This window comes from Brachionichthys hirsutus, chromosome 7 (assembly GCF_040956055.1).
Source record: "Brachionichthys hirsutus isolate HB-005 chromosome 7, CSIRO-AGI_Bhir_v1, whole genome shotgun sequence".
NCBI classification, from domain to species: Eukaryota; Metazoa; Chordata; class Actinopteri; order Lophiiformes; family Brachionichthyidae; genus Brachionichthys; species Brachionichthys hirsutus.
Genome location: NC_090903.1, coordinates 13041700 through 13062430, shown reverse-complemented (window position 1 = coordinate 13062430; position 20731 = coordinate 13041700). Strand labels below are relative to the sequence as shown.

General features: G+C 45.7%; 1 protein-coding gene across 1 annotated transcript in view; it reads left to right on the top strand.

The window, feature by feature from the left end:
• The window catches only part of wdpcp (WD repeat containing planar cell polarity effector), a 43435-nt gene extending 22704 nt beyond the window's left edge, over positions 1–20731 (top strand). The window contains exons 9-16 of the mRNA XM_068741646.1: positions 222–413; positions 4648–5239; positions 6963–7151; positions 7510–7633; positions 8503–8566; positions 13632–13731; positions 15925–16036; positions 20680–20731. Of these exons, the coding sequence (XP_068597747.1) occupies positions 222–413; positions 4648–5239; positions 6963–7151; positions 7510–7633; positions 8503–8566; positions 13632–13731; positions 15925–16036; positions 20680–20731 (1425 nt within the window). The remainder of the gene's footprint in view (positions 1–221; positions 414–4647; positions 5240–6962; positions 7152–7509; positions 7634–8502; positions 8567–13631; positions 13732–15924; positions 16037–20679) is intronic.

Sequence of the window (20731 nt, the reverse complement as noted above, 5' to 3'; positions counted from 1 at the left end):
TTCTTCAATATCAATGCGCATATATGCGTGAAACTAAACAGAATTTCCCTCTGCGATCAATGAAATGATTCCGATTCTGATATAGATCATAGGAAAAGAGTGAGGAGTAAAAGTGTGGTTTGGTTGGGTTGTCATGTGATTAAGAAAGGTGTGAAAGTCTGACGGCATCCGGTTGCTAAGGAGACAACTTTTGACTGTGTGTGGCCCGTCTGTGTGTCTAGATTGCGTGTGTTGCCGTGAATGACCGGGATCGTAGGCTCCACAGACGCGTGGGTCTCAACCGTCTCCAGGATGTGGCGCTCTGCTGGTGGGACCCGGACGAGTCCGGTGAGGGGCCGGGAATCTGGTCTCCCACAAACACACAAAGGAACAACGTGATCCTGGTTAGCTGCTCACCTACTGAAGGCCTCAAGGTGATCTCTCTCACACACACACACTCATAGTGCAGGAGTGATGGAAACTTTTTCACCTCGGTATCACACTTTAGAGCCATGAACTCGACATGAATCATAACTCCTGCTGTTTGCTGTTATATATTTCGACACAGACACCCTCACAAGCTCTCACGCTCGCACACAGAGCGAGGACACAAAGCCGCCGTTCCAAGCGGAGACCCGTGTTGTCGTGGATGGGATTGGGATGGTGCGTTAGTCACCTCAAGGGTGGCGCTTCTGTGTTGCACCTTCATGCATCACCATATTAAATAAGCAGGACAGCTAAGCTGTGGTACAGCACGAAGCTCAACACCTACACATACGCACACGCTTAGACGCTCGTGGCGCCTGGTAAAAGCTAACGCATATGACCCGATTCCATGTCAACACAGGATTGGCCCTGTGCCGAAAGCCGATGAAAGATTCCAAATTACCGAACCGGGCTTAACGCCGCTTCTCGTATCGTATACCTTGATAAGCAGATGCAAAATATTCACCATACGAGTGAGAGAAGGGAGTCTGCAGGAGGAAGGAGAGACGAGCGTTGCCAATTGCATTCAAGGAAAACAAATTCACATAGGAGAGAGTGAGGGAGGATGGATTTGGGGGGGGGGGGGGGGGGGGGGACTTGAATATTGAAATAAGCAAAGCAGATGTTGTTCACCGCTTTTTCCGCTTCTTGTTTTTGGAATGCTCTCCACATTTATCACACTCCTTCACCTAGTTTATTCTCTCCGTCTCCTTCAACCCCCCATCCTCCTTCTCCTCCTTCCTTCCTTCCTCCACGCTTCAACAACATTAAAGTCTTTTCGCGGGGCTGCAGCATCGTGCGCTAATGAAAGCGTTTGTTGTCATTTTTCAGCTGCGCGGTGTGAAATTAAGCGAACAGTTTATGTAAGAGCCATGGCGGCAATCAAACGGCGGGCACACATCGGGCGACGCCAGCTACTTCAATCACTTCAAGCTCATATATATGTTCCTTTTGTTCAGTTTGCTATCTGCCGCACTAAGCCAATTTTCTAGCCAGTCTCTCGGTATTTAAAAAAAAAAAGTCTGATTTCTTTCCCTATGTGGTCTTAATTCGTACCCCCCCCACCCCCCCACCCCACCTCATGCTGATAAGTGGAGCCACGGCACGGAGGGAGGTGGAGGGTGGGAAGGCGAGAAATACACGTACATAGTTTTTATACAGGCAGTTGATGTTTTGAATTATCATTCCTTCATGCCTCCCCAATAAACACACACAAACATAAACGAGCACATTTTCTAGATATTAATAATCTGAATGGAAACACCAGATGAATGTTTTCTTGCTTTTCTGAGTCATATTTGTTTTTGGTTTTTTTGAGAATATGTCAAGAAAGTTTGCTCTGCCTTTGTGTGATTTCTGTTGTCTCCAACATAAATGCCTTTATCGCTGTGCTGACGGTTAACTTGTGTAATTTTGGGAGCAAGCATAGAGAAAATACATAATTTAATCTGCTCTTCAACACTGTGGTGAAGAGCGCACCAAAAGATTTACCACATTTAATTTACCACTACAGTATTAAAATGACGCTGTTGTTCTGCAGACCTAAGGTACATTTACAAGATTTAATTTGCAGCGATGCACCGCAATCATAATTTAGACCATGGAAGGATGAGATGTGGAATCCAAACAGCTTTATTTCTTTTGTAAATAAATCACGCAGGAGACACCTCTGCTTCGGTTTTTAGCGCCAGTGAGTAACGCTCCCGTTCTGCTGCAGTTACCTTTTAGTGGTCGTAATCACGACAGTTTAGGTGTGAGGAATGTTTCCACTAGTGGCCCAACACTGCTCCTGCATTTTCTCACATCAGCACCTCAGCAGTCACACGCGTAAAACTTCCCACTGCCCCTCAACGCCCCTCATCCCTTCATCCCTCGACTCTTCTCCGAGTCCCTCCGTCTCTTTCGCCCGTTCCTCCCCGTCTTTCTCTGCTCCGTGAGCTGGAAAATTGGCTTCAAAAGGCCACTGCTGTGAACAAGGGCCAGCCACACAGTCGGGCCCGTCCGCTTTATCTCTCACGCCATGGAGGGGGGGGGGGGGGTGCTGGCGAGAGAGAGACAAGAAGAATGGAGAAGAATAGTTCTGACCAGTCACTGAAACCAATAAGCAGAAGAAAGCTACGTACTAGAGGCCTCTCTCTCTCTCCCTCTCTTCATGTCTCTCCCTCTCTCCCTCATTCTCTGCTGTATTTGCATCTTTCTGTCACGTCTCCATCCCCCTCCCTTTGCTTCCTCTCTTTACTCTCCTCCCTTCCTTATTTCCCATCATCTTTTGAGCATTTTTCTTCCCATCTGTCTCCTTGCAGTCCCGCTCACGCCCTCCTATGACCATCAGAATTATGGTGTTACAGTATCAAACCAAAGCTATAGAAAACGTCCGGAGATTCTTTATGAACTTTTCCATCTCTCAATCTGTCCCTTAGATTAAAAGTGTATTTTAAGGGGGAATAGTTGATGTTGAATTGAAGAGGTTGAACCGGGCCGTGTTGTTCTAGCTGGTTGCCTCTGAGCTGTATCTGACATCCCCTCACCTATCGGGGGGGGCTGAATCAGCTGCACCTCATCCCTGACGGTGGCATGCTGGCACAGCGGGCACCGGCAAGCTGGGCATGAGATGAAAAGCTGAGAGGATGAGATGTTGTTGGGGGGGGGGGGGGGTTGTGGAATTGAAGATGGTCTGTGGCAGCATTCTGTGGGACGGTCTGGGTGAGTCTTGGCCTGCTCTGTGCAACTTTCTTTCATGTGTCACTTGGTACCTGCAGACATGTAGCTACCCGGTGAACTGCACCCCCTATAAGACGGTCTACCCTTACATGAATTGAGCCCTTCGCTTGTCCTGCCATAAATAAACACACATATGCACGTCTCCTCCCCCCCCCCTCCCAAACCAAGGGAAGCAGCAGGAGCTAGCTCTGGGGATTATGGAAGAGAGGGGAGAAAAAAGCTTTCAGGAGGACAGTCATCTGCTTTTCTCCTGCTGTAGACCATGGGCAGGCAAAAAAAAAAAAAAAAAACTCCTCTCTTCCTCCTCTAAGTCCCTTTTTGGCAGTGCCTGCCAAAAAAAAACAGGGCCGGGCAGCTTTGTGAAAGGAAGGCAGGCAGGCAGCAGATCCCTCTTTCTGTCTGCACGGCGAAAAGAAATGAGCTCATTTAGCCAAAGCTGCCACGGTCAATGCGGGGCTCTGATAGAGGCTTTGGTACGGTGAAATCCCTCCTTAAAAGCTCTGTTTGTGCCCGTGGAGGTGTTGGGCCGCTGTCTCCTGTCATCCACCTCCGGCTCCCAGGTTCCTCGTGGGTGTTTTATCGGCAGCGCCATGCACCCGTGACCAGGCCCGTCTCCCTCCGTGTCTACGCTCACTTGCTCCGCACGGCCATTATGCCCACGCCCACGCCCACGCCCACGCCCACCGACTGGATGTGGTTTGGGAGGGAATAATCAAAATTCTGGATTTGATAACTGGTCAAATAATTCCAAGCGTTCCAGTTCATGTTGAAAAGCTCGTTTCTTGTCATTCGCCATGTCTGGTGCTTCTGCCGTGACTCGTTTCTCTCTCTCTCTTTCCCTTTGCTCATAAACGGGTCAGTTCATTACCAACACCTGTACAATTTGCCGTCTTCAATTCCTAAAGAGAAGAGCGTGTTCAAACAGCAGCACAATAACGAGATTAAGATCTAGACGTGTTGCCTAAACAATTTTCAGGTGACACTTAACTGTTAAGAGGCTGCCGACTGATTCTAGCCACTCCTGTTTTCAACACATGATCATTTCAGAGTGCAGACAAGGCGAAACGCCAGAGCCTAATGTTTGGCTGCAATTTGGCCTGACCGCTGCTATAAAGGCAAAGTGGAGGGAATCGCACACGTCATTAAATCACAGTTGCTGATTTAAAGTCAGTGTAGAAATACAAAGAGTGAAATAGTCACAGAATATGCTGTGTTTTTCTTCAGCCTGTCATTTTTTATAAAGTTTTCCACAGGCTTTATTTAGAACCAAGAATTCACGCATGCCACAAACACAGAATGCATCTTTTGAGGCGTATTTTGTGAGAACGTGCTGTTAAAAACGTTGTTGTCCGACGCAGGAAGCATGAGATTATAGACAATGCACTGACGCTTTGGACCAGTTTAGGTGATGCCATCCACTGATCCTGCGCTCCTGCTCGTCTCCTCTCCTCTCTCCTAAAGGTCCTCTGTTCTGTCCGGACTGAAGGCAATCCCATGGACTGCTGCTTCAGCCTGCTGCGGCCCAACCAGCTGCTAACGGTCGAGCTACCTGCAGGTCCTCCGCGGCTCAGAGAGGCGTCCTGGGCCGACGCCTGCGTGTACGAATGTGCACGAGAGCGTCTGCACCGCCTGTCCGCCGCGCGCGTCCCGCTGCCATCCCACCCTGTCTCCTGCTCGCGTCACCCCTCTGAGACCGCGCTCCTCCTGGGCTTAGCTGACTCCTCAATGGCCCTATATGACCAGAGACGGGGGGTCTCTCTCCTGGCCTCCTGCGCCGTGCCTCCCACTATCCTCGCCTGGCACCCTGCCGGGGCCATGGTCATGGCAGGGGGTGGGCAGGGGGAGCTGATGTGCTTTGATGTAGGATTGGCACCTGTTAGCATGGCACTGGTGGCAGAGGAGGTGGCATCAGCTGCCACTCTAAGACTGGAGCGGCACCTACGCTGCAGCGGCGGCCTGGAAGGACTACAGTGGGGGCCAGGCCCAGAAGGGACGGATACCCTGATGCTCGTCTTCCATGGGGGGCCACTAGCAGCCCTGAGATTCAGACTGGGTGCGTGAAATTATGTTCAGAGTACATTTTAAAAATGTAAAACCAAAATGGAAGCTAACTGGTAACTGTAATGTTGCCCCATACCTTCATCAACACCTAATAAAGCCCCCCCCCCCCCCCTTCAGAACTCCTTTCTCAAAATATTGCAGCCAAATGGGCCGACCTCTTTGCCGCTGAGGGAAGTTAATTTGTTGACTGGCAGGAAGGTTAGCAGAAGTCACGCTCTCAGAGGTCATTCAATAATCGCCCCGTGGCAAGAGCCCCCCCAGGTGCATTGTGGGATGCATTTTTCCGATAAATCATTTACAGTGACTACACAGTCCCTCGGGGGCCCCCAGATAAAGTTTGCCAATCACATTTTTTTTCTGAAGCAGACACCTCAGCACCTCTAACACACATGGACGGTCTCACGCACACTCATCTACACACATTCAGCGACTTTAATTGTGACTTTGGAAAGAAGATGTGACGGTGGCACGCGGCTCTCAGCCGAAGTTTAAAAGCGGGGAATGCGTGGGCGGAGGAAGGTGGGAGATTCTGAGCATTTGAGTCTGTGTGCGTTTCCCGTGTGTGAAGGGAAGAGGGGGGGGGGGGGGGGGGGGTGTTCCAACAATAGCTTCCCGTTCTCTGATCGTCTGCCAAGGTTTTTGATGAAGAAAGTCACTGCACATTTTTTCTCCATGATAATTCAAACACCCCCCCACCTCACACACACACACACACACACACACCTACACACACGCTTCTATTTCCGTGTATCTATGCACATACACACTCTCCAACTCGTTTGTTTGTTTGCGCTCCATCATCTGTATTGACTTGTTTCATACGGCCCGTTACATGACAGTAGGAACGAGTCGGGAGACGACGAGGAAGAAAGCGTTGGCCGAGCTCCAGCTTCTCTTTAGTTCCATAGGAGGCAACCCTCCCTGGTCCAGACCCCCCCCCCCCCCCCCCCCACACACACACACAACCACCTCAACCCTCCTGCCTGCACCGACTTATCTCATGTGGGCACACGTTGGCCGCGGCGGGGCCTGCAAATGTACAGCATGTGGACGGGCAGAGCAGGGAACGTGCTACACAAGGAAAAGGCTTCTTATTTTACCGATAAGACTTCAGTTAAACGTTGATGTTTAAAGATGAATTACATAATGGAATGTAAATGATGTGAAACAGAGAGACAGACGGCACTGATGAATGTTTAAATATAATTTTTTGTGACATGCTAAAACTGAATTTTCTTTTAATCCGGAGACATCAGAGCAGCATAAAGGTGGATTCTGTCTCTGCTTGGATTAACTCATAGTGGTTCATTCACGCTCAGTAGTGGGATGAGCCGAACTCTCTGACTTAAAGTGTCAAATTAAATCAAATAAGACAAAGATTAATTAAAGAAAATAACACATAGACATTAAGAGCTTTCTTTTGACGATCACATGCTTTAACAACAGAATGTAAAGATCTTTTTACAGATTTATTCATTTTAATCTACATTTTGAATTTAAAAAATAAACTATTTCTCAATATTTTATGTATATGTGATTATAGACAAGTTTAATTTTTACATATTTGTTATTATTATTTTTCTCTAGAAAACAGAAAAGCCAAAAATTGACATTGAATTTATTTGGTTTTGGTTTATTGGTATTTTACATTTTAATTTGTACCATCAAAGTGTTTCATTCCATACTAAACCATAATAACCCACTCTTTGTGATAGGGACTTTTACTGGGGGCCAGATGGGTTCCGGGGCGCTGCTTCATCAGTGGCTGCGCTTTGGCCGGGTCAGCGAGGCGCTTGGCATCCTGGAGGCCATGGACTGGAGCATCATGGGAGATGAATGCTACAGAGGCCTGAGCTCCATCACCAACCACCTGCTGAGGCTGGAGCTCAACGCTGAGAGAGAAGGTTGGTGGAGTATTTAACATGAGATTTAACATGAGATTTCTGCAAATCTAGAATAAATGTACTCCTTAATTTTGTATTGTTAGTTTTCTGGCTGTGTAACTTTAGATTTCAGCTCAACAGTCTTCAAAGTTCTTGTACCCAATCGACCTGAAGGTCTTGGTTAAATTACGATTTCAGATTCAAAATTTGCAGTTAATTAGCACTTCTCTGGGTAGCCACTGACAAGTTTTGGAAACATTTTCATACAATAATATGAAAAGCAGAACATCTACCTGTACCTTGACATTGTTGTCTGACATCTAAAGCAGATCTTACTGCCATTTATTTATGTCATTGTGTGTGTTTCTGTTGTCTTCAGCACAACTGGAAGCAGCTCTGGGTGTGTTTTACACCCCACCTGCCCCTCTCTCTGATATGGTGATACTTGAGTACCGGGAGCCAATCAGCAAGTACGCCCGTCGCTTCTTTCACCACCTCCTGAGGTAGCGCACCTTATACGCTGCTGCTGTTTGTATTTTAATTAGTAACATCCTTCTTTATACCCTCGGGTCAGCTATAGTACTTATATTAGTACTTTTGTTCAGAGATTAGCAGAACAATTTCTTTCTGATTGTCAACATGGGGGGGGGGGGATCCCCCGTCTAAAAGAAGGCCTTTCACAAAATGACATCCATTGAAGATAATATTTAATACAGCTTATTTTCGACACCATTTTAAGAATCTTAAAAAAGACGAGTCGAGTCATTCATGAAGCAAAGCACGTCGCTCTACCTGTTTGGCTGTTGTTTCATTTCCCCTTCTGCCATGAGAGCCTTTTGAAATGCCTGTTTGACTGAAATAGACCCTGTTGTTCCCACACACTGCTGCTTACTGCACTCCATCCTGCAGATACGTCCTGTTTTTCAAAAAAAAATATTTCTTTCTCCTCCTCTGTAGCTCAGCTTGAGCGTTGTTTGGCATCCCTCCTCTCCTCTCTTATCACCTACCTGCATTCTTTTTCTCCCCATCGCCATCAAATGAATGAAGCCCCCTCTCCTCCTCCTCCTCCCTGTGTTTGTGTTTGCTTTCTTTCATGTTGGCGCTAGACACAGAAAGTTAAGGTGTTTGGTACTGAGGAATACAGCATTTTATCGTTCTCTCTGAGCTTTAAATTCTGGATAATGGGAAGTACGACTACTCTGTTATTAATGATTTTGCATGAAGCGGTATTTGTGGATGTAGGCAGATTTGTGTGCATACTAAAGAAAGAAGCGTACTTGCTCATCAATCATTCTGTCTATTTGATAGATTAAGGATCGTTTTTTTTATATTTAATCATGGTTTCTTATGATTGTCTTTGGCCTGTCTGCAGATACCAGCGTTTAGAAAAGGCCTTCCTCCTTGCCATGGATTTAGAGGCGAAAGATTTATTTATGGTGAGTGGAAAGTATAAATTTCATTTAAATTGGTTCCTTTTTAAAGAAATGACACACATTTTGTAGGAAAGTATCAAAATCTATGCTGAAGCCGATGCTTTCAGTCGAGCACCGGTCCCAGTGAAGAGGTGTCTCCACATCTGATCCTGTGCTATTAGGACGTGTCCGCGATGGGATGCTCTACATTTGTTGTAATCCCTTGTGTAAAAGTCCAGCGCACAGTGGCTGCTATGAAGTCAATGAATTGCTCATTGTCACGTATTTGAGGCAGTGTTTCAATGTTCTTTTCAGGCTGTGCGATTCTCTCGGTCAGTCGCGCAGACTCCTCGCCGCTCACAGACGTTGCCATCATGTCCTTGCACTAATCCCAGGTCACAGATGCAGCGAGAGGCTTGTGGCGCTCGGAAGGCCTGCTCACACACTGCTTACGAATTAAGGGAACAGTCTAGAAATGTAGATTAAGCCTTATCAAGGTTTCTCTCGTCTATTTTATGAAGACAGCTAACTTTTGAATTTGCTGTTGTACTCACGTGTCGTGTGTGTGTGTGTGTGTGTGTGTGTTGCATGTTGGAGAGCAGGTGTGATCTCTGTATGGGCCTCTATCTTTTCACCGGTCGGCCTTCTCCTCTCCCCGGTCCTCCCTCTAACTTGCTCTTTCTTCCGCTCCATGCTGAAATGCTCTTCTATGTGTTTGACCCCCTTTTCATGGGGCCCCTTTGCTCCATACTCCACCAACACCCTAGACATTAATACACACACACACACACACACACTCTCCCTTCCTCAATCACACCGATAGCACCGGTTCCAATTACCTCCCCACTAAGTAGTGCTGCTGGGAAGCCGAATTGAAAAGGTGGAGTCAAGCCTCTGGACCTTGAAAGTGCGCTATGGAAGGAGGGAGTGCAGGGAGGAGAGGAGGGAGGAGAGGTGTAACTGGCGAGCTGTATTAAAAAAGGGTGAGAGAAAAAATCAGGTGGACCTTCCTCTGTCGCATTGGAGACGAGGAGGAGAAGCGGGAATCGAGCGCAGAGATGGAGGTGGATGGAATCCTATTTGCTCAGGTTCGATCGGATTTCAGGGAGTGTCGGTGACCGTTCTCACAGAGCTTCACAAAATAACACTCGGATAGCTGCTCGTTTACTCCTGAAATGTTGAAAGCAAAATATTACATTTTATATTTGGAACGCTTGTACTGTGAGGTGGGATTTTATCCATCGTTTTTTCAATGGTTCAGTTCTGATGTTTGAGCAGCAGATTTCGTTTTATTGTTTTTTTTAATTTCCAGGCTCTTCTCGCAAACTTAAAACAATCGCGCTGAAGATGAAATGACTTAAATGCAACACCATTTAAGATCAAGACAAACACTTGATGAACGACTTTCCCATTTCACTCCTGAAAATGGGACTCACTTGATACCTGTAGTCATTCTGTGTTTCTCAGACACCGCACAACAAAAGATGATCACAAATACTTGTCGTCCCAGTTCTGTGACGGTCAATCGCTCACGATGAGCATTGACTCATCGTTTTAAAAGAGTGACGGAGAGAAAGAAGAAGAAAAAGGATGTTGACATTTCACCCTTTGCTCTGTCCTTGGCTCTAATTAGGTTGTGTTGTTGCTTTAACCTGCTGGTTGGCAAATTGAGTTGAGGTGAACGGGGTTAATGAGGGCAGCCCCCACCTTCAGCGAACTCTTTCTATCTCCCAGAGAACTCGGTGACGCACCGTCGACTTAATAAAATGAGCACACTCAGACCCACGCATGGCTAACATGGACACCCCTCACCTCTCCTAGAGAGACCCAGCAAGATACCCCCCCCCCCTCGCCCCCATCACCCGTCAGGGCCACATTGTTTCCCAGCTAACAATAGAGACCCTCTGAGTCTCCCCCCAACCCCGGAGAAGAATCCTTTTGTTCAAATGAAACACTTAAGTGTTGAGCTAAATTGAAGGGGAGGAGGTACTGGTGGTTGCGGGGGTGTTCTGGGGGAGGGTGGGGAGGCCATGTGGGGAGTTGCTAAGGAGTCACTTTGCTTTTTTATTCTTTTCATAAATGCCGCTGTTATTTGATAATCAGTTGAAAATGCATCTGATTAGCTCGTCCGTCAGCAAAGTCAAGCCGGCAGCGAGTTTTTTTTTCTCCTCCTCCTTCACCTCCTTCCCGTTTTTCTTGATGTAGCTTGTTAATTAAATCAAATCGTCTGATATCCGAATCTGGCGAAGCCTCTTTTGTTCCCGGATGAGGGCTTGTTCTGTTCCCCGTTAGATACGCTAGCAGTAAGGCAAGCAGCGGCTGTTGGGCTCAACCCTTATCTTCCTCCCTTATCTGACGCCCCGGCTCAGTGATGCTGGAGGAGGAGGTATTTGCACTTTGTCGGCAATAAGCTCATTGTTGTTTCTCAGATATGTAATTAGTGTCATTAAAACGTGAAGTCATTAACTCCTATCTGATAGAAGTGTTAAAAACAAGGCTCCTGGATAACAGGTGTGTCAGAAAACATTTGTGTATCTGTGTGTGTGTTTGCGTGCCTACATGCAGGTTCAGCAAATGCGCCCATGTCCAGGGATTATGTTAATTAGTGCAAATGTGTTTTTCATGTTTGCATGCTTGTGCATGCGTGGATTCGTGCCCAGCCTCCTTGTCGATATTTGATTGGTTTTGGCGAATTCTCCGGAATAAATGACGCAGGCGTATTCTCATCATTCCTGTGTATAACTTGAGATATTTTTACAAAAGTCACAAGTAAGCCTGAAAGTTTCAATGTCAGTCCTTAGAATGTGATTTGACCACTCCGTTATTTATGATTTATTTTATCTTTATATTACCCTTATTTCTTACATTTATATATTCCATGTACGGCCAAGATCATGTATTTTTTTATGCTCTTATCTATTTATACTTTGTGTACACACATATTAACACTGGGTCTGGTATCTAACCAGCACGGCGTAAAGAAAGTACCAAAGGTTTTGCATGTGTACTTCCTGTTTGTCAGTAACCCCACAAATGGACAGACACGAGTCCGTCTGTTAATGTGTCATAAACTCTGGGCCAGCTAACGTAATCCCAAGAGTATTTGGAGGTAACTCAAATATCAGTCAATATTGGGCTCTTTGCACCCCCCCCCCCCCCCCCAACACACGCACAAACTCCCCAAAAAATGACCAGCTAAACACCCCTTTTTATCAGGCGCTGCAACCCCTAAAGCTCTTATATAAATAAGATTAGTGTCGCGTTTGAGTGTCTGAGAATAATATCTGATGGTTTTATATGCAGTATTATTGTTATCCCTTCTTATTCGGGCTGATACTCTCTCTCTCTCTCTCTCTCCCTCTCATTTCACATTTGTTCATTCGTTTATTCTTTCTCTGGATCCCTCTCTCCGGATTCACACAGCATTATGAGGAGCTAAGCTGGAATAAAGCGCCCCGCATCAAATGTTCACATTGTTCTCTTTGCCGTACAATCTCTCTCTCTCCTCGCCGCTCTGGCTCTCGCTCTCTTTCTCTGTTGCAAACCCGTGTTGTGAATTTCGCTGTCCCTCACACCTTTTAAGTCGAGCTGATCTTTCACTCTCTTTTGCCTTTTCCTTTTTTCTCACCGACGATTAGTGGTAATGCTTCCTCTCCTTCTCGCCGATCGTATTAATCTTCTGCTCTTCTGGTTGTCATCAATTAGGAAGCCTCACTCGTACCTAATTGAGGGGCCGTGTCCTCGTTCACGGCGGCCGAATCAGCCGCCTCGATCCCAGGAGCCGATTTAGGCTCCTTTGAGGCCATTTTGTTGTCGGCCATTTTCACATTTCCTCCCTGCTCCTCGCCACAGAGGGCAGGCACCACTATAATTACCCAATCTGTTCCCATTCATACTCTCCAATTTCAGCACCCTCTTTCTTTCTCCTTTACTCCCCCCCTCTTTCCCTGCCTCAATCCCTCTCCGCTCCCCACCTCTTTTGGAAGCCAGTTCCTCCTCTTTTTTTTTTTATACTCCCGGGTTACAAAAGCTGAGTTACAATATGGGGGTATTAGGACGGAGTACGGGCTCAGCTGGGGGCCGGCTTTAGCCAGCTGAGGGTTATCCACGGCGAGCCCTGAGTCACAGCACCGATGTTCTGTGATGTTGCTGAGGCGGAAGACTTTCCTTAACGCGCTACCCTTTGATGGGCCCTCAGCCAGAGGAAACCTTGCAGCGCCTCCCTGGATGCCAGGCTGGCTGTTTCACTCCATACGATCAACTGTTGGGACTGTTTTACCCAGTCAGTCCTTTTATTAACTCTTTTTCAATGTCTAGCGTGAGTTGTAGTCGAGCAAGAAATCTGGCATCGGCGATGTTTTGGCTTTGCTTTCAATTTCAGACATTATTTCCAGAGTTCTTATTGAGAACCGGCCGTGAACGAGCTCAGTTAGGATGCGGGCCGCAGTGCGGGCGCCTTACAGCACAGATAGGACTTGAATGTAAACAAATGTAATTCATTGAGACTAAAGATTGAAAATCAATGCATGTTTTTTCACATATTTGTATAGCATGTGGTGTGAACGAACAGCTGCTTGGATATTAATGAGTATCTTGTCTGTATTTAGCTTTAAATCGGCCCCTTCAGACGTCATTTAGTAATATTATCTTCCTTCACTGCTTTGTAAGCCTCAGAGGGACACAGAGGAGACACGCTGTTTGCAATACTGTCGCGGACCGATATAGTAATGTGTCTCTGCTGGCTGTGTTTCTCCATAAAGAGAGAATACCAGCATTTCTGAAAGGTGAACAGTCCCTCGCGTCCTCTCCCACTTTTGAAATGTGACAGATAACATCCTGCCTGGTTCAAAACCGGAGAGATGAGGATGTGTGCGGGGATGATTTCAAAGTTTTTGGAGGAACCGGCATTCCATCCAAACGGTGCTCTTTCTGATGTTTGGCTTCAAACGGCTCCTTTTTTTCCCTTTCTGTCTTTTCATCTGTGTCTTCCTTCTCCCCCCCCCCCAAAAAAAAAGACTATTGTCATTGGAGCCTAGATTCATTTTAGATTAACATTCACGTTTCTTTCTTTCTTGCATTACCTTCAAAGGACCTCCATTATGTTGCCGGCGATAAGGGCGAGGTGGTGTTAGCGGATGTGGCCAAGAGGAAAGCTAATGAAATGGAGGCCCGGGCCGTCACAGGCAGCGGTAAGAAAATAATCAGAATGTCTGACCGAAAAGACCCCCGGTTGTGATTGGTTATTGCTCCTCACATCTGAAATGATAGGTGGGAGTCTGATAACCTCAGTAACCCACCCACTCACAAACCCGGCCATCGGTTTCTCAAACGTCACCCATGTTCACATATGTGAATTGTGAATTTATCGACTTGAATCTATTTCTGTCAAAGGGCCTTCGCCTGCTTCCAACGAAGGCCCTTTTTTATTCGTCGGTACTTCAGGCGGTGCTGCTGCCCTTTGACAAACGCTCCCGAAGGCACATACCAGAAGGGATCAAGCCAAGTTCCTGATTCCACAGTCACACACGCAAACACACACAGACAAAAGGCACACAATTCCTTCTAGGCTTCAAAGGCCAACCACTGAGCTGAAAACATTCAGATTTGTGAGGGAACCATGATGAACATGTCTGAGTTCTTCATCGGTGTTTAAGACATACCAGAAGGCAAATCTATATTCAACTCCGTTTTATGTGTGTTTGTCTGAAAATAAAAACGAGCATTTCCGTGTCTGTCTGCAGAATGTTTTTTAATTTAATGCAGAACACACACACACACACACACACACACACACAAAAATGTGGATTGGTTGAGCAAATTCCCCTGCAACCATGCAAAGGAGATACAGCTTGTCAAGTGTTCCATAAGTGTTTTTGAAGTCCAGTAGCGGAACAGCACTCTGGTTCAGATCAGGCAGACTGTTCCGCCCAAGCGCCCCCCCCCTCCAAGTCGAGCTGCCATTGCCAACATGAGCACTGAAGTCCCTCAACGGCACAGTGGAGCTGTTGGAACAGTTTAAAAGCACCCTTCCCAAAAACTCCAATCAGAACGCATCTCGTCCCAGAACACGTTTGCACACTAATGGACCTACTATAGACAGAAACATGGTTGAGTCGTGGCCTGTCTGCACATAAAACCAACCCGCTTTGTTTTTCTTGAGGAGCAGCAGTGGAATTATCTATTCTAGGCCATCGCCAGCCTGGATTATTTCATTTCAGCGTGAGGAAATCATAGAAAGAGAGTTGATTTGCATCGGAAAGAACAAGCACTGGAGCAGAATCCATCCTCTGCTATTGATTGGATCATTTTCAATTGTTTGGGGGGGGGGGGACTCAATCCCAGATCCTCTATAAAGTGGACATATTTTGCGATGTACCATCATCTGTCTTGGATTTGGAATCAGATTGGACGGAGACGACATATTTCTATGCATCTCTTCTCACATTTATCTGCATCCATTGTAAACCCCAGTCGACAAGGATTCGGCTTTCGCTTGTGTGCATAAATACACAATAGGGGGGGGACACACATTTCAGCTTAGAAATTACTCATAGCCGTCTGGCTGACAAGTGCGTTGATTTGGATAGATATCGCACCGTGAGAGCAGATGAGCGAACGAGTGCGAGGGAAGGCCTCTTTCTCTTCCCCGCTATCTCTTTCTTCGGGGTCGCGTCTTTGCCAACAAGAGACGCCAACTTGTTTCCCTGATCATTCTGTCTCCCCCTCACAAAAGCTGATGTGACTGCAGGGCCCTTCAATGGGCAAAGAGACGGGCGCTTTATCTGAAGATCCACTTCGCCACCTCCTCTCTCTGCTTTCTTGGCCGTTATGGGGAAAGCCTGTTAGCTCCGGTGTGCGTTTGGATCGTTGTGTTTCTTCCTCTTCTTTGTAGTCCATCCAGACTCTTGTCGCTTCACACTACCTCCACTATCTTAAAGATGCTCGTCTCAGTTTGGAAACCTTAGTGGCGTGACGTGTTTGTCAGAGGCGAGATTTGTTACCTCCTGCTTAATGAACGCAGACACTCTTATCTGTCAACGGCAACCAAAATGAGGGATGGAAAAACCTGCTGCACACAAGCTACCCTTTCAATGCCAATTCACAGCATGTAATAGGTGTTCGCTGCGGTTTGGCAGAACCTCGGAAGCTTTGTCAGGTGAACAAAGATGATTCATACGTGGCAAGTGAAGCAGAAATCAAAGAAATATGAGCCAAAGAATGCAAACGCAATCACACGTGTTTTTTCTATGGAATGTTGAGGCCGTTGCAGGAACGAGAAGGAAACAAAATAAATGAATGAACTTGCTTTTTATTCCATTAAGTGACTAAACTTGTTTTTCATCCTCATAACTCTCTTTCTATTTTTTTTTGTTTTTTTTTAGAAAATCTTCTGAGCGGCACAAATGATGCAATCCGTGGTTCTAGCCTCAGCAACTGCCAGACAGTCGGGAACCAGAGTGCCGGACCTTCGTACCTCGGCGCCTCCACCACACAGTGGGTTAGCATACGACACGTTCTCTCCCAATCTGCTACAGTTAGACCAGGGGTCTGCAACCCGCGGCTCCGGAGCCGCATGTGGCTCTTTCATCCTTCTGCTGCGGCTCCCTGTGGCTTTAGAAAATAAATAATGAGTATTTAATTCAATGTATTTTATTTTAGTTTGTTCATTTTTTAAAATTTAACTCTAAATTTGAAGATTATGGGGATTATAAATAATACAAAATAAAATGTATTCAATTTTTTTGTCGCTCATAATATACGTCACAACCATCGACAGTGGACGTGTCTGAAGAAAACAGAACGTTTAATGATACGTGGGCAGATTCGTTCGCCTTCACTGCTGACGAGACGGGTTTACCGGTATGCTCAATATGTAATGAGAAGTTAGCAAACAACAAAATTGACTTTTTGTTGTTTGCTAACATGTTGCAAGACATTTCCAAAATAAACACACAGACTTTGCTCAAAAATATACGTCTTTTTTCGGAGTTCAAAATGTTTTTGTTGTGTGCAGAAATGTAATTTCGCTTCTCTGTAACAGTTCATTGATTCATAAATGCAACACGCTATAGTTTGTTTATACATATATAAAGGTAAAAAACGATGATGAAAAGATGCAGTGTTTTCTTCATTTTAAATGTCAAAAGGATTTTGTGGCTCCCAGTGTTTTCTTTTCTGTGGAAAATGGGTCTAAATGGCTCTTTGAGTCGTAAAGGTTGCCGACCCCTGAGTTACATTTTGTGGATCATCACTGTTGATGGTAGGTTTTCCACGTGGGTGTGGCAAATCCAGTGTTTGGAATGTTGACGAAACAGGAATCTTGGCAAGCGGAACAGCTCGTTGAGTCACGGCATGAATACATTTACATAAAACACATCAGACTTGTCTGAACATTCAAACTGCATGAGGGCATCCGAGACCAAATGACCCGGCTGCACCCCCTAACAGACTTCTCTTCCAGTAACATTTCAAATGTCAACTCCACATCAGTTCTGTGTCTTGCGCTTCCAGTTATTCCCAACGCTGAGCCCGGAGCCAGATTTGAAACTGCACCAGAGTCCATTTCCACCATGGTTCAGGCTGCAGAGAAGATGGAGCTTGCTGCTCCTGATTGATTGTTGTAATTCACTCGTCCCAATGAATGACACATGGAACCAGTGTGACTGAACGCACGCTAAAGGCCCTCTTTGTCTCACACATACAGAAAAAGATTCCTACAAATATAGCCATCCGTGTCTCTATTATTGTTCCAAGGGGGGGAGTCCTTGTCATACACCACCAGAGTGTTTTTATGGGATTTGAGTGCATTAGATAAAAAGACGCTCTTTGTCGTCGTCGTGGGCTTTTTGTGTCTGTTTGTGAGTAACACTGATGACTCTCTGCCCCTCCACCCTGCATTTATAAGCCCCTTCCATCCAACCCAAAGCCCCTCCTATTAGCCAATTTAACAAGCCATGTCCAGGAAGAGAGAGCAACAGAGGGATGCTATGCTATTTGTAGCATAGCATAAAAGTAAAAAGAGTGTTGGGGCAATATGGCAGCCGCACGCCCCCATCGTACTGCCCCAGGTTTTCCCCTGCACCGGAGGCTGAGAAAGCAGATCCCCAAACGTCCCCAATGATAAAAGCCATAGAGAAGAAGAGACAAAGGCCTCTGCCTTTTTATTCCACAATTTCCGCCCTCCTATAGAACTTTTTTTTTTTAATCGTACTCCCCTCTTTTTGTAATCTGGTCTCCGATGAAGTTTCATTGTTTCTCATGTGAAGCCAGAGACGGCTTAGTCGAGATGGAGTAGGGGAGGCATTGTGGCGCGGGCGTTCTCCCGTTTGGCTCGCTGAGAAAAGAGCAGAGAACGAGAGGGAGGCGAGCACAATGGCAGTTTGGGGGCTCGTTGCACGATTGTCGTATTCCCCAAATCCGACTCTGTGCGCTCGGAGAAGTGAGCGCGAATGAGATGGGAAATCTGGAAAGCATCCCGACATTCTTGCGATGGCTGCCTGCCTCGCACTCGGCTGCCAGGGAAGTGAGAAGAACGGCGGTGGTTTTTATTTTCGCTCAGTGAAGGTCAAATACAAATCACCGAGACGAGGGCCGAGCCTTCATGTTTGACAAATTAGTTTAAAATTGTTGTGTATTCATTTGACATTTGCATTTTCAGGAACTGGAAGATCCTTGCGTTCCCAAACAGCTGAGCTTTCACGCCTCTGATATTTTCAGGTAGATCAGAGCCCTGTTAGTGATTTTCACTTCCTCGATGGAGGTGAAAATACGTTTAATCACCTATGGGCACGCTGCCTCGAACGTTTATAAAGTTGATTATTGCTCCTCCATAACTAGATGTCTTCTGTTATATAAAGCCAACGATAATTCTAAATGATCAAGTGTACAAAAGCGATCCTAGTGCGGAACTGAGGAATCTGATCAGGCAGTCGTCGTCTCGGTTTTGTCGAAACTAGCTGGCTAGCTTGGCTTTGCCAGGTTTCTGGATCCAGAGGTAGATAAATGCCCTCGAGCGGTGCCGTTTTTTGTTTTGTCAGTTGCGATTGATGGTTAACCCAAAAGTTCTCAGCGAGGTTGTCAGTTCTCCGTCACCTCCACCTGTTCCCTTCAGGCTGTAAGCTTTGCCAAGTAGGATATAAATAAATGTGCAATTATTATCACACCTCAATCCAGCCGCAAACTGCCTGTGGTCAGGTTTTGTTCTCAGTCATAGACGGTTGAACTTTTCATGAGGAAACAAAAAGACGCATCTCCAGTTCTGGTTCTAAAACCATCGAGTAAAAACACTCATCATCATCTCGGCTGAAGGAATACATGCAAAAATTTAGAGAAGAATTTTATTATATACATATATATATGTTTGCACACAAGGCACACATACATAATTAAATTATCTTTTTAAGTAACAATTGCTGCGAGCGAATTCTTGGTGAGATTATATCCTTAATCGTTGCTGATTTTAAATTTTGGCACAAATGTTCACACAAATGATCGATCTCTCTGTCTGAGAGCAAGTCTAATTATGAGGGAATATAATATGAATACATTTTAAATATATCGTGTGAACATTTTTATTTTATTTTTTATCAGCAAAATTAAGAAAATAATCTCACCAAGAATCAAGATTAAGAATATAATCTCAGGTAGAATTTGCTTGACAGCAGCAGACTCAACTGAGATCCCTAATGATGATGATGATGATGATGATGATGATGAAGGCGAGTGTTTGTACTCCACAGTGGTAGAACCAGAGATACATCTTTTATATCCAACTTGGCAAATGGTACAGCCTGAAGCAAGCAGGTGGGGCAGGCGACGGAGAACCGACAACCTCGCCTCGCTCTAATGTCATGCTGAGAATTTGTGTTTGTCTTTAGCTATCAATCACAACTGACACAACAGACAAAGGCACCGCTCGAGGACATTTATTGACCTCTGGATCCAGAAGCTAGCTAGTTCCCTTAGACTTTGTGATGTACAGCTGCAAGTGGTTCTGCTAGCACCTTGCTATGAACGCTGCTGCTTTGAACGTCGTTGCAATCCATTAGTGTTGTGCAGGTTACAAACAGCTAACCGCAGAAAGGCAGCAGGAAAGACGCCTGGCAAAGAAAAGAGGAAAGTAGTGAGGAGTTGAATCAAAGAAGGAAATAATCTCCAAATATAAAAATTGCATTTGTGTCTTGGATCTTTGCTGCGCAATACGGTATGCAGAAATCAACGATTTAGACTTTCCTTGAAGTAAAGAGAAGGGAAAAACCCCAGAAGTGCAGTTACCCAGTCATTTTATGGAGGGGGACGAACCCTTCTCCCTTCCTTCTGTCCATCCCGACACCGCAGCCAAAACGGTATGTAAACCGTACAGGAAGCCAGACTGAGGTTTTGTCAATCACATCCTCTGTAGAGCTCAGAGCGAGAGATCGGCGTGAGTGACAACGGTTTACATAGTTTAAAGCCAGAAAAGGCAAAGTGTCCAACACATTAAGAGGCATGTAATCTGTTCAGGCATTCAGCTCTGTGCCTAGTAACTTGCTGTAGGCCTTCTGTGTGTGATTCATCGATTCATTTTGTCCAATTCTTTGGCGTTGTACTTGTAGAAAGCGCCAGAACTGCTTTACATGGCGCGTCTGGCATCCAACATTTCCTGACATTTGATTTTTGTCCTGCAGGAAGCTGGACAAAATGTGATGGAGACAGGAACGGAAATGTGAGTTCATTGTCCCAACTTTAATTTTCATGTTTTTTTTTATTATTGAGGTCACACTTGGGCGTTCTTATCCAGTTACATAGCAGAGAATATTGGAAACAAATTGCGTCACGTATAAAACCAATGGGAAAACCGTTAAAGTGGCCACCGTCGTGCAGCGTTTCCAAACCACAAAAGGAATTATTAGTTGTCAAACACATTAATAAAGACGTCCTCCAGCGACATTAAGTCATGTAGGAGATCACTTAATTTATTATAAAGTGTGATTTGTCAATAAAACTCCGTCGGTTGGGTTAAATATCTCAGGATGGTCAGAATATTGTGAAGGAGTATTCTGTTGTTTTGTTCCGAACTCTTCTTCGTGTGTTTGTTAATATCGGGTAGAGAGGAAGTGATGCGGCGTAACCTAACCTTTCCTCTCGTCCTCTCGCAGGAAGTCGAAAGACCCGGGAACGCTTCACGTGGTCCATTTAGGAACGTTTTGA